Here is a 17,846-nt window from a genome sequence, read left to right on the forward strand (position 1 = left end):
TTATTTATTTATTTATTATACTTTAAGTTCTAGGGTACATGTGCACAATGTGCAGGTTTGTTACATGTGTATACATGTGCCATGTTGGTGTGCCACACCCATTAACTTGTCATTTACATTAGGTATATCTCCTATTGTTATCCCTCCCCACTCCCCACATCCCACAGTAGGCCCCGGTGTGTGATGTTTCCCTTCCTGTGCCCAAGTGATCTCACTGTTCAATTCCCACCTGTGGGTGAGAACATGCTGTGTTTGGTTTTCTGTTCTTGTGATAGTTTGCTGAGAATGATGGTTTCCAGCTGCATCCATGTCCCTACAAAGGACACGAACTCATCCTTTTTTATGGCTGCATAGTATTCCATGGTATATATGTGCCACATTTTCTTAATCCAGTCTGTCACTGATGGACATTTGTGAACCCACACATTTTTAAAAATGATATAAAATTTCTTCAGTAACCTCAGTTGCCTCAACTTCAATAGCTCCTAGTATTGGAAAGGAGAATGGAGACTATTTTGTGTTCCTGCATTAACTAAAAATACTACCAATGGCAGAAGAAAAAAAAAGATGGTATATAAAATAAATCATAATGAAAAAAGTAACAAAGTAGCATCATTTTTGTTTTCCAAATGAAACAAAAACTTTTCACCTAGAGGTGCTTATAGAATGTGACCTGATACTAAGTAAATACAAAATTGTCACTGCTAAATAATTTTCCAAGCAAAGATAATGTCACTAAAATATGTTTATTCATTCTCAACAGTAGCCTGCTTCTCTTGGAATTCCAGTCAACTTTGGCAAGAAAGTCTCTATCCAGGTGTCTCCAGAATATTCTGGGCAGCTCAAAAAGTATGCCAGATAGGCCGGGCATGGTGGCTCACACCTGTAATCCCAGCAATTTGGGAGACCAAGACAGGCAGATTACTTGAAGTCAGGATTTTAAGACCATCCTGGCCAACATGGTGAAACCCCATCTCCACTTAAAAAAAAAAAAAAAAAAGCAAAAATTAGCCAGACATGGTGGTGGGCGCCTATAATCCCAGCTACTTGGGAGGCTGAAGCAGGAGAATCGTTTGAACCTGGAAGGCGGAGGTTGCAGTGAGCTGAGATTGTGTCACTGCACTCCAGCCTGGGCAACAGAGCGAGACTCTGGGGAAAAAACAAAAAAGGAATAAAGGTATGTTAAGTAGCTAACAAGGAATTTAAAAATATAAATAAAATAATAAATGAAAAGAAAGCCAAGTGTTAAAATCTTTCAGTTCAAATTCTGTGAGTCTTTTAAGTATAAAATGATATTTCTGTCCTCTAGACTTTCTTTCATATTTATAATATTTATAATAACAGGGCACTTTTCTTGTTCATCTCAGAAAAGCAAAGAATATGACAGAAACTTGCAAACTGTAAAGAACAGCAGTGTCATTATCGTTTCCCTTAAAGTAAAATATGGACAATCACCACTGTTTTTTTTTTCCATAAAATATTTGTGCTCCTGCTTTTTTGCCTTTTATAGTTTTATTAATTAAATTTTTAAATTGTATCGGCATTTATACTTAATATAATGTTTAAGGGATGGTATAAGAGCTACTATATTCAGAAAAATCATGTAAATGTCTCAAATGATTTCTGAAAATCAATTTTCCCTCCAAAATGTTTTCTATACTAACCACAGAGTAGAATATATGTTTCTGGCTTATAGAAAATATAATGATTAATCTGTTAAAGTACCTTATGAAATTCATTTTGAATTTACATAGATTTTAGTAGGGATTTTACATTTTTAAATGTCTCTCATATCCAAGTATCTGATCTCAAACTTGGCATTCACTCACTTCACAATCTTAGATTTGAATCATGCCTACTGTCAAATGCCAGGAAGTTATGAAGAATTTGGAAACGTAGTGTTAATTGCCAGTATATGCTAGTTTGTTTTTCAGAACGTTTCCCTGGCATCTGCTTAGTCTGGGCTAGCATATTTATTCCACCATTAGCCTAAATGCTATATTTTATTTATTAAATCAAGACAAAACCTTAAAAAACACTACTCATTAATTGCAAAAAAAAAAACCTCCTTAAATCATAGTTTCCTAATTGAATAAACTAAATGTATGGATTGTTTACAATTAAAATTCAGAGGAAAACCTAGTTATCTCCAACTGATTAGGAGCAGGTACATAGCATACAGTAGATACTAGAGAATGTCCAGGAAAACATTTCCTCCTGGTAGCTAACATGCAAAATAAAATTATTTTATATCTAATTCAATACATATTTCAAAAACAATGTATTATTGTTTTCCTGAATTTCCTCTGTGACTAAGTTTTTTAAAGCTATGCACTTAATCAGTGAATTTTATTCTTTACTAGATAATTTTCAGACCTAAGTCATTTCATAAAACCCTTCCTACAAGCTTTCCAATGTCAGTGGGATATAAAAAGTCAGCACAAATATTTCTAAAGTAGCTTTCTATACTTAGGCAACTCAATTGCCCTATGATAAGAATAAAAATGATATTTCATCATTTGCGTGGCCCTTGAAGTGGGATGTTCTCAGTTGACTCTGAGAGTGTTACCTCCCCACTTCCCCTCTCATCCTCTCGACTCTTGGTTTTGTTCCTTCTACTCTCATCATGCTCTGGGATACTGTATTAGTCCATTTTCACACTGCTATAAAGACATACTTGAGACTGGGTCATTTACAAAGAAAAAAAGGTTTAATAGATTTACAGTTCCACATGGCTGGAGAGGCCTCAGGAAACTTACAGTCTTTTTGGAAAGTGAAGGAGAACAAGGTGTGTTTTATCATGTCAAAGCATGAGAGAGAGAGGGAGGTGGGGAGAACTGCCAAACACCTTTAAAGCATAAGATCTCATGAGAACTCACTTACTATCACAAGAACAGCATGGGGGAAATCGTCCCCATGATCCAATCACCTCCCACCAGCTCCCTCCCTTGACATGTGGGGATTACAATTCGAGATGAGATTTGGGTGGGGATATATGGCCCAAACCATATCAGGTGATACCCTGCTGCCTTGATGGCCTTAGACAGGAAGCATCAGCCACAGCACCTTTTCAAGAGATTTACAGAACCAGCCTATCCCATGTAGGCTGATATCTGTCTCTTCTGAAGTTGCAAATGATATCTCCACTTGTGACCTGTTGTTATAAAAGATCTCATTGATAATAGTCTTTTTCACCTGATGAATTTTTTCCTCTTTAGCCTGAATCTACTTACCTTTCACAAAACAACAACAACAACAACAACACACACACACACACACACACACACACACACACACACACATGCCTGGAGCTAGACATATAAGATTCTTGTATTTTTATCACTTCTCTCTCTGGTGGGTCAGAGCACATAATGCCACATTACACATAAATAGAACCAAAGATACAGAAATCAGAAGATAAATCAGATTGTCTCTGAAGTCAAGATAGTCTAACAGCTAAAGACTGTTATGTAGCACAAGTCCAGCGGTTAGAATGCCCAAGTTCCTTAAATAGTGACTTTAGAAACGCGAATGCGTAGTAATACAGTGCTTGTGCAAACAAGTTCAAGCAGTTTCTTAATTTTTCCAAGTAAGTGTATGCTGGTTTTGGGTTTTATTATCAGTAATTCACAATATGCTAGAAATGAGCACTCTAACACAAAATAAACCAGATAATGAAACTAAATTGTACAAACTAAATTTCATGTAAAATGTAAAATGCGTAGGCAGTAATTATGCTCCTTATCAATATCCAGGATGGGTAAGGATATTGATAAGGAGCATAACTTCTGCCCACACATTTTACAATGTGTATAAAAAATAAGGAAATGACTCAATGAAGTCATAAATAGTGTATTCTAGAAGAGTGTGCTGGTAAGCAAAATCAGTAGAATATGTGTAGGCCTGAAACTTCAACTTGTCATTTGAAAAAGAGAAATGATCTTACATTTCTCAATATACTCTTAATGCTGACCTGTTCTAGTGGAGAACTCCCAAGCAGAATTACATTTTTTTGAGCATATCTTTGGAACTCCTCAAGGTAAGCAGGGGTGGCTTCGCTGGCTTCTTTGTGGATTTTGTGACTCTTATTGGAACTCCCAGGTGCTTCAGAATTCAGATTCTCCTCCCGGCCGCTCTCATCTGTTTACCCCAAGAGAATCACATGGAATTCCACTTGTTTTTGCCAATTTAATGTTGACTAAGCACACAGTAGACTAATCACTGATTTCCTTATATGCAATAAAGTTTGATTTTTCATAATCGACCAACTAGCAAATTATTTTCTATTTCATGTACTGGAAAACAACTAAAGCACAGAAGTTTGAAGATTAAAAAACAACCACTACCACCTTTGTTTATCCCATCATGTTTACAAACTCAACAAAGTACAGCTGTACATTTAAGTCCTTTTCCCAGTTACCAAATATATCTTGAAATGTGGATACTGTGCTTTTCTGTGCGTTAATATTACATGTTGTTTACTTCAATATCTTACTACTTACTCGCTGTGTTGCTGTAACCTGTTTAGGAGATGAATAGGCTTAGAAGAAGCCAGAGCTCTTTGGTTCATTTTCCCGCCTTAGGATCTCTGAGAACATTTCCTGAGCTCTGCACACAGAGGCACTTTATTTGGGCTACCTTGTTTATTTGCATAGAAATGCCAGCATTTATATAAATGGTATGTGTACTTTACTTCTCTATCACCTGAAAACAGTGTCATCTACAAAAGATGTCTATTCATCTAGCCAGATGCATGCTGTAAATATAAAATGATCTTCCCTCTTCCAGTCTGTAAAACATGCTGGAATGTATAATACAAAATTTTCCACATCTCCTATTCTAGAATTTTAACGAGAATCATTAGAAGAGAGCTTCTTCTACAGGAGGAAATGAGATAGCATGCTGGAGAAAGCACTAAGTTACAGTGTCCAGAGGCCCACTTGCCTTGTTCTTTGCGCCCTGATGCACTATATTACTTTGCATAAGTATACTTTCTAAGTCTCAGCTACATCCTTTTCTATAAAATAGTTCACAAAATGCCTACTCTATAAATTCTGTGAGACTTAAGTCCATAAATGATTTCCGAAGATCTATTAGATGCTATCTGTAAATGTGTGACTTGGGTGGTTTCAAAGGATCCAAGCTGAAAAAGCCATCAGAATGGAAAAGAAACAGTAGGCATAAAAGTGCAAGACTATTCAATGTCTAGCACTAAAAGGTATTCAATAGGTTTGCTGAGTCAGAAGTTAGACTAAACACAGAGAGGCCTGACTTATGCATAACCATTTATGATGCTGAATTTTAAGCATCACCTTGAACAGGGTATGGTGCCCACCTGTTTGCCCAACCACCAATCTAGATGTTGTTGGGAAGGTGTATTTAGATGTGACTAATATTTAAATCAGTTGAGTTTGAGTAAAGCGGATTACTCTTCACAATGTGTGTGGGTCTCATCCAATCAGTCCAAGTTCTTAAACATATAGATTGGGGCTTTCCAAAGAAGAGGGAATTCAGTCTCAAGGCCACAGCATAGACACTCTGGTTGCGTTTCCAGCCTGCTGGCCTGCCCCACACGTTTCAGTCTCAAGACTGCAACATCAGCTCCTACCTGAGTTTCCAGACTGCTGCCCTGTGGAATTCAGATGCAAGACTGCAATTTCAACTCCTGCCTGAATTTCACATCAACTCTTACCTGATTCTCCAGGTTGCCAGCCTGTCCGAAGGATTTCAGACTTGCTATCCCAGCTACAGAGTGAAGCAATTTCTTAAAATAAATGCCTCTCTATATATTGTCAAACCAACTGGATTCTGCTTCTCTGGATAATTCTAATACACCATTTGAACTTGGGATCCCTCCGAATGAGCTGGCTTGAAAAATGAGTTTGCTTTGTTTAGAAAGGCAAAAAGTACTAAATGGTCGACCACACAAACTGATAGCAAAAAAGCAAAGGGGAAGTGTACCCAAGCAGGAATAAAATTTTAAGGATATTATACTGTAAACGGTGATAAAAATGAGGACTAACCTTTAAAGGTTGTTATGAAGTTTAAACAAGTGAATTATTTAGAACAGTGTTTAGGACAGTTCCAGGCACCTAGGAAGCACTCGAATGTTTAACTGGCATTAATATTTTCACCAGCAGGGTTATTGTTATTATTTTTATTTTTCTAGGTATGCACTTGTCACATCTGCTCATGTAATAACAATTTAGTCATCATAACTACTCCATGTGACATGTGTTATATGTTCATTTGGCAAAAATGACAAAGAAAGGTTAATTAATTGGTCCAGGGTCACACAGCTAGTAAATGATGAAGTCTAAGCATAAATTTAATAGAAATAATAACTATTAGAAGACATTATCATGATCAGCCCTCTTATATACTTTGAGGAGTTATTATAATAAGGAAGACAAAATTATTGAGAAGCACTAGGCACACATGGTAAAATAATAATAATAATAGAATTATTCCCCATGAAATATACAGCAACTTGTATTTAATTTTTTGGCGAAAACTACAATATGGTTCTGGCATGAATTCATATACATGTGAAACTAAGAATTTAGAATTTAGTTTTTTAAAGGTTACCTTTAAATTATTAGTTTAATACATAAAATAAGTTTTTACTTAAAAAGGATAACTTACAAGTATGAATTTCCATGCTAAGGTTGAGAACAGTATACTACTTGTCTTCTACCACCCCAAAGCATTTGTTCAAAAGCTAAGACACAGTCTTTTAAAAGAGTAGCACATAGTCTCATAAATTAGTGAATCCAAGTATGCCGTATGCCATTTTAAGATCCTTCAACAGTAAATCTTAAATCATTTTCACCATTTAGGGTTATAAATTATATGCAATTATAGGAAATTGGGTCATAATTACTTTTCCCCTAAACTTCAGCTACATTTAAATATGTACAACCATGGAAAGCTCACATAGGTAATCAGTGAATGGTTATATTTAGAAAAGATAGGTGTGCATTTGCAAGAAACCATTTCAATCAATTTACAACTAATGTTAAAATAAAAGAGTGAAGATATTTGGTCTCTTACCTTGAGGTTCTCCTTGTCCGCTCTCATCAAAAAGCTTCGTTAATCGATTATAGAAAATTCTCTCGTCATCTTGTAGGAGTGTTAAAAGAACATGTGCATGATAACTTTCTCATCAATTAATTTACAGATATGCAAACATAATTACAAAAAGAAATTATTAATCATTATGGCTATTTAATTATATTCTGGGTCATACACACAATTTCTACTCAATTCGCTACCTTGTTCTGAAAAAGAAAAACCTTTTGTAAATAAATGATAATTAGAACAATGATTTTTAAATGTATATTGCAAGACATGCATAACAGGATACTTCTCCATTAAAACTGATCTCATGTTGAATGAATTATGCCATCTATTACTCAAGAGTCAATTCAGAATAAGCCATTTTGGTTTGTTACAACATACAATAGAATATACAAGTGATCAAAATGAATGAGTGTTTTCCATTAGCTACCCTCTATGTATCATTTTTTTAATATTTATATATAAGGAACAACACATTTAGATGGTTCTGGATTATTTTGTATGTGCTATTGCAATATAGTAGGAAATATAGGGATTCTAAGTTCTTTTGTGAATTTAAAGCATTAAGGCTATGTCATTATCCCTGCAAAACACACACACACACACACACACACACACACACACACACTATAAAAACATTATTCTGGAAGAGGGCCAAAAGGTCATCCAGCTGGTTATCCCTCTTTGGAGAATTCTGACTAATCCACAAGCTATTGTAACCTACATATATAAACTATATGCAAAATCGGAAAATAATAAAATGTTACGCACTTACTACATAGTAGCACTGAAATCTGTATTCTATATTAACTAAAAGGCATTGATGGTAATTAATAATAAAGCATTTTATGATTTCTACTCTCTACCATATAAAAATGAACATCATATTACCCTTCCAAAATTTAGTGTAAAAAATAAAATCGTGGTGGTGGTGGGTTATTTACACTGAAAAACAGAATATAATTTATATTAAACATAGAAAGAAACCTACTTAGGGCCTTCCTCTTTATACCATTACTTCCAGGAAGCTCAGTGTAAAAATGAGTGCTTAATTAGATAATAATATTGTCCTGTGTTTTTTGTACATTAACTTGTCCCTTTTTGCAGATGTTCTCAAATTCCCCTTCCATCTTTACTCGAACTTTTCTATAATTATGTGCATTTATGTTTCTATGTAGGCTACCTCAAATTGTTTTGGAAGTAAAGTATAGATTACATACCGGCCGGGCACGGTGGCTCAAGCCTGTAATCCCAGCACTTTGGGAGGCCGAGATGGGTGGATCACGAGGTCAGGAGATCGAGACCATCCTGGCTAACCCGGTGAAACCCCGTCTCTACTAAAAATACAAAAAACTAGCCGGGCGAGGTGGCGGGCGCCTGTAGTCCCAGCTACTCGGGAGGCTGAGGCAGGAGAATGGCGTAAATCTGGGAGGCGGAGCTTGCAGTGAGCTGAGATCCGGCCATTGCACTCCAGCCTGGGCGACAGAGCGAGACTCCGTCTCAAAAAAAAAAAAAAAAAAAAAAAAAAAAAAAAAAAAGAAAGAAACCTATTTAGGGCCTTCCTCTTTATACCATTACTTCCAGGAAGCTCAGTGTAAAAATGAGTGCTTAATTAGATAATAATATTGTCCTGTGTTTTTTGTACATTAACTTGTCCCTTTTTGCAGATGTTCTCAAATTCCCCTTCCATCTTTACTCGAACTTTTCTATAATTATGTGCATTTATGTTTCTATGTAGGCTACCTCAAATTGTTTTGGAAGTAAAGTATAGATTACAAACAAATAAATATAAGAACAGCTGCAGTGGCTCATAATACCAGCATTTTGGGAGGCTGAGGCAGCAGATTGCTTGAGCCCAGGATTCTGAGACCAGCCTGAATAACACAGCAAGACCCCATCTCTACAAAAAATACAAAATTTAGCCAGGCATGGTGGCACGTGCCTGTAGTCCCTGCTACTCAAGAGACTGAGGTGGGAGGATCACTTGAGCTTGGGAGATGGAGGTTGCAGTGAGCTGAGATCATGGCACTGCAACTCCAGCCTGTTCAAAAAAAAAAAAAAAGGCACCTCAACTACTCAACTACTCAACTAAAGTGAAGATAGATGTGTGCAAGCAAGACTTCTGGGATGTTCCCAAAATTCTGCCACACGAAATGCTGTGAACTTTAGCTTTCTTCAGACTGCGCCTCTCTGGAACCATCCCAGCAGCTCTGGTGTTATGTATCTGCGTAACCTTTAGCCCCATGTGACAGAGAAAGTGGAGAGATTGCTAATTAGCACTGGTTGACCCCTAAATGGAATAACTGTGAAGGTTTGAGTATCAAGCAAAAAGAAAAAGAGGACATTATGAATTGTAGACTAAGGCTGAGGACTCATCTTCTCAGGGAGCGCTGAGCTGAGCTCTCTTTCTGCATACCCGCATCTTCCTGTTTCTTCCGTTCTCCTATTACAACTCCAAAAGATATTGTCATATGATTGAGATGTTTCATATTTTGCCACCACTTGGACAACGGGACTGAATCTCAAAACTGGCCAATAAAAGGCTTTTGGTCAATAGCTGTGTTATTACACTGAAGGAATTCACCAGTGGGAGCCATTATCAGAAGAAATCCCAAGTGACCGCGAATACTTGATCCAACCTCAAATATGTCCCTTTTTTTTTTTTTTTTTTTTTTTGACAGAGTCTCACTGTGTTGCCCAGGCTGGAGTGCAATGGTGCGATCTCAGCTCACCACAACCTCTGCCTCCCAGGTTCAAGTGATTCTTCTGTCTCAGCTTCCTGAATAGCTGGGATTACAGGTGCATGCCACCACGCCCAGCTTGTTTTGTATTTTTAGTAGAGATGGGTTCCACCATGTTGGCCAGGCTGGTCTCGAATTCCTGACCTCAGGTGATCCACCCGCTTCAGCCTCCCAAAGTGCTGGGATTACAGGTGTAAGCCACCATATCCAGCCAAATATGTCCTCTTTTTAAAAAGTATTATAATATTACTATATTACTATGTTACATATTACTTATATATTACAAGTGACAACATATGATATACAAGTAGATTATCTATTTATATATTATATTATATATATATTAATATATGTATATTACAATAGTTCTGGAAATAAGACCCTTTAAGTGGATTTACAAAAACTAATTTCCACTAGTGAAATAGGCCAGTGGACAATTTAAAGCCAATTTATCAAGACAGTAGCTTATAGAAAGTCAGATATGATCCAGGGAAAGTTAGCACATCACAAAACACTCTTGTCAGACAGCAATTACTTATTTTACCCCCCAATTTTTTTTTTTTTTTGAGATGGAGTCTGGCTTTGTCACCAGGCTAGAGTGCTGTGGCACAATCTCGGCTCACTGCAACCTCCGCCACCCGGGTTCAAGCGATTCTCCTGCCTCAGCCTCCCATGTAGCTGGGATTACAGACACGCGCCACCACGCCCGGCTAATTTTGTGTGTGTGTGTGTGTGTGTGTGTGTGTGTGTGTTTTGTCATTTTTAGTGTAATTTTATTTATTTATTTATTTATTATTATACTTTAAGTTCTAGGGTACATGTGCATAACGTGCAGGTTTGTTACATATGTATACTTGTGCCATGTTGGTGTGCTGCACCCATCAACTCGTCAGCACCCATCAATTCGTCATTTATATCAGGTATAACTCCCAATGCAATCCCTCCCCCCTCCCCCCTCCCCGTGATAGGCCCCGGTGTGTGATGTTCCCCTTCCTGAGTCCAGGTGATCTCATTGTTCAGTTCCCACCCATGAGTGAGAACATGCGGTGTTTGGTTTTCTCTTCTTGTGATAGTTTGCTAAGAATGATGGTTTCCAGATGCATCCATGTCCCTACAAAGGACGCAAACTCATCCTTTTTTATGGCTGCATAGTATTCCATGGTGTATATGTGCCACATTTTTTTAATCCAGTCTGTCACAGATGGACATTTGGGTTGATTCCAAGTCTTTGCTATTGTGAATAGTGCCGCAATAAACATACGTGTGCATGTGTCTTTGTAGTAGAGTAATTTATAATCCTTTGGGTATATACCCAGTAGTGGGATGGCTGGGTCATATGGTACATCTAGTTCTAGATCCTTGAGGAATCGCCATACTGTTTTCCATAATGGTTGAACTAGTTTACACTCCCACCAACAGTGTAAAAGTGTTCCTATTTCTCCACATCCTCTCCAGCACCTGTTGTTTCCTGACTTTTTAATGATTGCCATTCTAACTGGTGTGAGATGGTATCTCATTGTGGTTTTGATTTGCATTTCTCTGATGGCGAGTGATGATGAGCATTTTTTCATGTGTCTGTTGGCTGTATGAATGTCTTCTTTTGAGAAATGTCTATTCATATCCTTTGCCCACTTTTTGATGGGGTTGTTTGTTTTTTTCTTGTAAGAGGACACAAACAAATGGAAGAACATACCATGCTCATGGATAGGAAGAATCAATATCGTGAAAATGGCCATACTGCCCAAGGTTATTTATAGATTCAATGCCATCCCCATCAAGCTACCAATGACTTTCTTCACAGAATTGGAAAAAACTGCTTTAAAGTTCATATGGAACCAAAAAAGAGCCCGCATTGCCAAGACAATCCTAAGTCAAAAGAACAAAGCTGGAGGCATCACACTACCTGACTTCAAACTATATTGTAAGGCTACAGTAACCAAAACAGCATGGTACTGGTACCACAACAGAGATATAGACCAATGGAACAGGACAGAGTCCTCAGAAATAATACCACACGTCTACAGCCATCTGATCTTTGACAAACCTGAGAGAAACAAGAAATGGGGAAAGGATTCCCTATTTAATAAATGATGCTGGGAAAATTGGCTAGCCATAAGTAGAAAGCTGAAACTGGATCCTTTCCTTACTCCTTATACGAAGATTAATTCAAGATGGATTAGAGACTTAAATGTTAGAACTAATACCATAAAAACCCTAGAAGAAAACCTAGGTAGTACCATTCGGGACATAGGCATGGGCAAGGACTTCATGTTTAAAACACCAAAAGCAACGGCAGCAAAAGCCAAAATTGACAAATGGGATCTAATTAAACTAAAGAGCTTCTGCACAGCAAAGGAAACTACCATCAGAGTGAACAGGCAACCTACAGAATGGGAGAAAATTTTTGCAATCTACTCATCTGACAAAGGGCTGATATCCAGAACCTACAAAGAACTCAAACAAATTTTGTGTATTTTAGTAGAGAAGAGGTTTCACAATGTTGGCCATCATGGTCTCGATCTCCTGACCTGGCATGATCCGCCCACCTCGGCCTCCCAAAGTGCTGGGATTACAGATGTAAGCCACTGCACCCAGCCTATATTTTCAAATATCCGATGTGAACTTGTTATCTTTGATAATGGAATGTTAGAAAATGGAGCTTACTGTATGATGAATATCAGACTAATCTTGACAGATTTAGTATCTGGTCACATGAAGTTTATGGGTTAATATGAAAGTGCAGGACTCTACATTATTCACTGGGTTTTGTACAAATATGTATCACATACACATTATGTGTGAGACACTAAGTGCTGAATATTACAGCATCCGATGAATAAGATGCATAGAACTCCTTCCCTCATGGAGTTTCTATTATATTTTCTTTTCTTTTTTTTTTGTTTTTTTTGTTTTTTTTGTTTTTTTTTTTTCTGAGACGGAGTCTTGCTCTGCCGCCCAGGCTGGAGTGCAGTGGCCGGATCTCAGCTCACTGCAAGCTCCGCCTCCCGGGTTTTACGCCATTCTCCTGCCTCAGCCTCCCGAGTAGCTGGGACTACAGGCGCCCCCCTCGACGCCCGGCTAGTTTTTTGTATTTTTTTTAGTAGAGACGGGGTTTCACCGTATTAGCCAGGATGGTCTCGATCTCCTGACCTCATGATCCGCCCGTCTCGGCCTCCCAAAGTGCTGGGATTACAGGCTTGAGCCACCGCGCCCGGCCATATTTTCTTTTCTTGATACCACAAACAGAGTAGAGCTTAGCTATTAGGAGTGATCCTTTGGTTCATGGAAACACCCTAGAAGGTGGTAGAAATATATAGCGGACTGATCTTTTACCAGTCACATTTGGCCCAGTGCATCTCATTTATATCATGTGAACACACAGGGTTCCAGGGTAACAAAACATAACTTACAGAAGATCTAGGAGAATGGAGAAAACCTATTTTTCAACCATGAGTTCCTAAGCCATAGCATGTGTAACAAAGAGCCTAGATAGATGAAATGAAGATACATAAATCCTTACCTATTTTGAGAGAAAAAGAAATCTAAAGGCCCGGTATGGTGGCTTATCCCCTGTAATCCCTGCACTTCAAGAGGCCGAGATAGGTGAATTGTTTGAGCCCAGGGGTTTGAGATCAGCCTGGGCAACATGGTGAAACTCAATCTCAATTAAAAAAAAAAAAAATTAGCTGGGCGTAGTGGTGCACATCTGTAGCCCCAGCTACTCAGGAGGCTGAAGTGGGACAATCACCCGAGCCCAGGAAGTTGAGGCATCAGGAAGCCGTGATCATGCCACTGCACTCCATCCTGGGTAAAGGGAGTGAGACGCTGTCTCAAAAAAAATCTAAAATCTCTTTCCAATATATATAAAACGTATCATGTAGTGAAGAAGGAACTTCAGAAAGAAGAGGAAAAAAACGCTGAGGAAGAAATGAAAGGAAAAATGAAAGCAGAAGAGAAGAAAAAGGGGGAAGGCAATTAGAAGGAAATGGAGGAAATAAAAAACAATCGCGAAGGAGCTCATTAGAAAGGAGGCTCATTAGAAAGGAGGCTCATTACCAACCCGCAGCTGGTAAGGGGGCCAGCCCCCACCTCCCGCAGCACACACCAGCACGGATCTGGCTACAGGTAAATACACAGAAAGAGCTTCCTGCTCTGAAACGGGGGACTCCATGTTAGCTGCGGGAGTCGGACAATAGTAACTGACTAGGGAAGGGAAAAGATGACCAGCAATACTTTATAAAACTTACCTGTCTGTAGTTAGAACCATTCCTTATTCATTGAACACAACTTATTAAGTTACCTTTCCCAAATTAGGGAGTCTTCGCATTACAAACATTCCACCAAATATAACTATATATTGTGATTCCTAAGAAATTTAAACAGACTTCAATGGTAATTCAATCAACACCCCTCCCCAGAAATCACTAGAATTGTCTCTTTCTCCCCAAGTGTGTTTGGGTATATAGAAGGTTGAACTTTTCCAGCCTCACATCCATCCTGGCTTTTGAGCTACCAGTGGAAACTGACTCTGAGACTAAGTCCTTGTCTTATCTTGCACATAGGTCTTTTGATAATATCTGTGGATTCTGCATCATTTAAAAATAGGTTATCGAGAGCTACTTTATAAAATAATCTTTGCACTATGCTTGAGTCCTTTTTGTGAGAATTTACCCTAGTGTTTTATTAAAAAGTGCAGACTCAATGACCGGCACCCACTGGTGGGATATGATCTAGACTGTAGCTGATTCTAAGTAACATTTGTCATTGTCAATATCGCATCAATAACCTTCATAAAAACGCTATTTTGTAAACTATAAAATATGCATAATACTATGCACTTAAGGAGCAATTTTGAATTATTATTTTACAACCATAACTAGTATTAGAGATTATAGAAGAGGAAATTGCTATCATATCACTTCCCCTTCATAATTCTCAAAAGTGAGGTGGTGGTACCATGAATTCAAGGAAAGAACTTCAGTCATCACAGAATATGGAAATCCCACATGCTAGATGCAGTTTGTTGAAGAATGCTCATTTTAAATTCAAAAAGCAGAGATGCATTTGAAGGTGATGATGCTCCTCAGACACATACATGGGCCTTATGATGGCATCAACTGCTCACAGTAGCATCAGATGGAAGCACATTGCTGTTTCTTCCATCTGACCAGCCCCACTGTCCTTGATGAAAAATTACCTTCGCTGCCCATCATGTTGTTAGTGGTTAAAACTTATCATTTAAATTGTAAGCTGCAAAATCTAAATGGAACTGCATGGGTGATCTTTGTCACCTCATTTTCATGAATGGAAAAGAATATTCTGACACAAAAATTACATACTTAATTCTAGCTCACCTTCTCTGCTGACCTCCATCGCACACTGCCTTGGGTTTATTTCCTCATCCATCAGTGGGTCAAAGTAATTTCTGCCGTATTCATTTCCTGTGGAAAGTATACGAGGTAAGGGTCAGTGATTATTAGAAGCACATGAACCAAAATGTTAATTTTGAAATCGACACCAGCAAAGAAGGACAATTTTAGCTCTTTTATAAGCTTAATTTTTTTACAAGTCTTCCAGGCCTCCCTTTTTTTGTAATTATCATCTTGCAAAAGGTCAGAAAGGTAATTCAAGAAACAAGTTCATGCTATCTTTCTGTTGCTAAAAAGTTAATGAGAAAATTATCAAATGTAGACTTTAGAATAATAATAAAAAACTTAAGCCAAACTATTTTAGGATATACTCATGAAATGGAAGTAGTTGGATTATAATGATGTGTAGAACTCACTGATGATTATATTTACTTACTTATATTTCACTAAGTGTATCATGATATTGTGTCCAGAATTCCACAGGCCATTTAGTACTATCTTAATTATGAAAAACTACAGCATAATGTACATGTTGTTAGTTAGGTGAAAAGAAAGAGAGAGAGAAAGAAAGAGAGAGAGGGAGGGAGAAAAGAAGGAAGGAAGGAAGGAAGGAAGAAAGGAAGGAAGGAAGAGGGAGGGAAGGAGGGGCTTGCTTATAGATCTTTCTTATGTCAACTTCAGTAACATAAAGGGAAGATACAAATGACTTAGCCGTAAATTTATCCCACACACATCAACAATCTCAACACCACTAACCAAAATTTCTCACATCACGTCTCCCACCTACTCTCTCCTTATCTTCATGATCAAACTGTAGCATGAGGTATAACTTTGTAATAGAAGAAAGGGTCTGCTATTAATTTTCCAAATCTAGTTTCATACTTCCTGCAGACTGAAATGTATATGTCTGTGGCTAGCAAAATGAACACTACTCTGATGATAATTCAAGTTGCCTCAAACATTGCAAAAGAAATAAAGCCTTGTAGAATGAAAACAACAACTTTGAAAGTATGGTTCGCAGGGAAGGATTAATACATAACAGGTATACTGTGATATTCTTTAGTATATTTGTTTTAGGATCAAAAGTAATCCAAATGGCAGCTCCTTTTCCAAGGCTAAATGAAATTTTGATGTGAACCTAGGTTTAATTTCTATTTCTGGACTGACACATTTTTGTGTTGGTCTCTGTTCTATCACGCAGTTAAGTACAAAAACTGAAAATCTGCTTTACCTTGAGGTCTCAATAAGGAAAGAATAAATGAGTTTCATTTTTGTTATTTTATCTGTCAACAACTACTAGGCTGATAGGAATCTTGGTGGTATGTAATCAAAGTCTTATGTACTGCAATAACACCATTCTTCCTCATTCACTGTGTGTGTGTGTGTTTTTTTTTTCTCTCTCTCTACCACAAAGCACTGTGATACTCTAACTATGCCCTTCCATATGCTGGTAAAATAATTCACCTATATTAGCACAAGGATGGTAGCATAGTCCTTATATTGTCAATCAACTACTGGTACCCATAGTCTGGAAGGTTCTCCAATCCAATATAAAACTCAAATTATTTGTCTTCTATAACTGACTAGTAAATATTACCAAGATAATCAAAACCTTGGAGGGTGAAAAAAGTTAAGTCATGTTTAACCAAAAGTCTGGAGTAGTGTATTTAGTTTTTAGGTTCTCAAACCATTTGCATCCCTGTTGTCAGTGGAGATGTTGGGGTCCTGTCCAGCTGCACATGAATGAGGCCTGCACCCTGGGAGCCTTCAGACCACCATTTCCCTTCAGAGCTCGATGCCTCCACACATAACTGGAAACAGGGCCCCTTAAGGTCTATACAGATTGTTCCTTCTGTGTTTCATGTGGGTTGACGTACATGTGTTAGGTTACAAGTGCCAATACTGGAGGATTCATTTTGTGTTTCCCATTCTCGGATCCTATGTACAGCATTTTACAAGCAAAGAATTCTGAGGTCACTTGAGCAAAGAGACAGCTTTGACACTCTTAGTTCTGAAGTCCTTTGAACATCCCCAAGTTCTATACTGTAATGCATACCTAGAATTTATGTATTTTTATAATTTAAATGCATTTTATATTAATTTTACATTCTGTTAAGTATTGTTATACAAATATAGTTTATACTCAACTATTGTCTGTCTTCCCCACTAACATATAACCTCTGTGAATGCAAAGACATTATTTCTTAGCTCACTGCAGCACCTTCAGTGCCTAGAATATTACCTGTCTTACAATATGATCTGAATTCCTTAGTTAAATAAAATTCTCTTGGAAACCTATTGTAATACCCTAATCCTTTCATTGTCTAGATGTTCTCTCTTGATTAAATAACTTTTCGTCACCTTTTATTCATATTTTTTCTCTATTCCCCCATCCCATCTCTCCTCCCCATCATCACCACCTACCCCCACACTTTTATTTTTAATTGAGTGCCTTCTAGGAACTGAGTACTGTCTGAATTTAAAAAACAAACACAACAACAACAGGAAAACTATGACCCCTGCCTTCAGAGCAGGGGAGAAGAAGGAAGCTAAACATATATAATCTGGTATGATTTAAAGAATGGAATTCTGGTTGAGAGTATCAGAGAAGCATCTACCCAATATTGGGGGTGTCAAAGAAGACTTCTTGGAGAAA

The 17,846-nt window shown here is 37.7% G+C and overlaps 1 protein-coding gene across 1 annotated transcript in view; it reads right to left on the reverse strand.

The window, feature by feature from the left end:
• OFCC1 (orofacial cleft 1 candidate 1) overlaps positions 1-17,846 on the reverse strand; it is a 517,189-nt gene that overhangs the window by 187,923 nt on the left and 311,420 nt on the right. The window contains exon 7 of the mRNA XM_033219478.1: positions 15,176-15,262. Coding sequence (XP_033075369.1) covers positions 15,176-15,262 — 87 coding nt within the window. The remainder of the gene's footprint in view (positions 1-15,175; positions 15,263-17,846) is intronic.

Source organism: Trachypithecus francoisi, unplaced genomic scaffold, assembly GCF_009764315.1.
Source record: "Trachypithecus francoisi isolate TF-2019V2 unplaced genomic scaffold, Tfra_2.0 Lachesis_group10, whole genome shotgun sequence".
Taxonomy (NCBI): Eukaryota; Metazoa; Chordata; class Mammalia; order Primates; family Cercopithecidae; genus Trachypithecus; species Trachypithecus francoisi.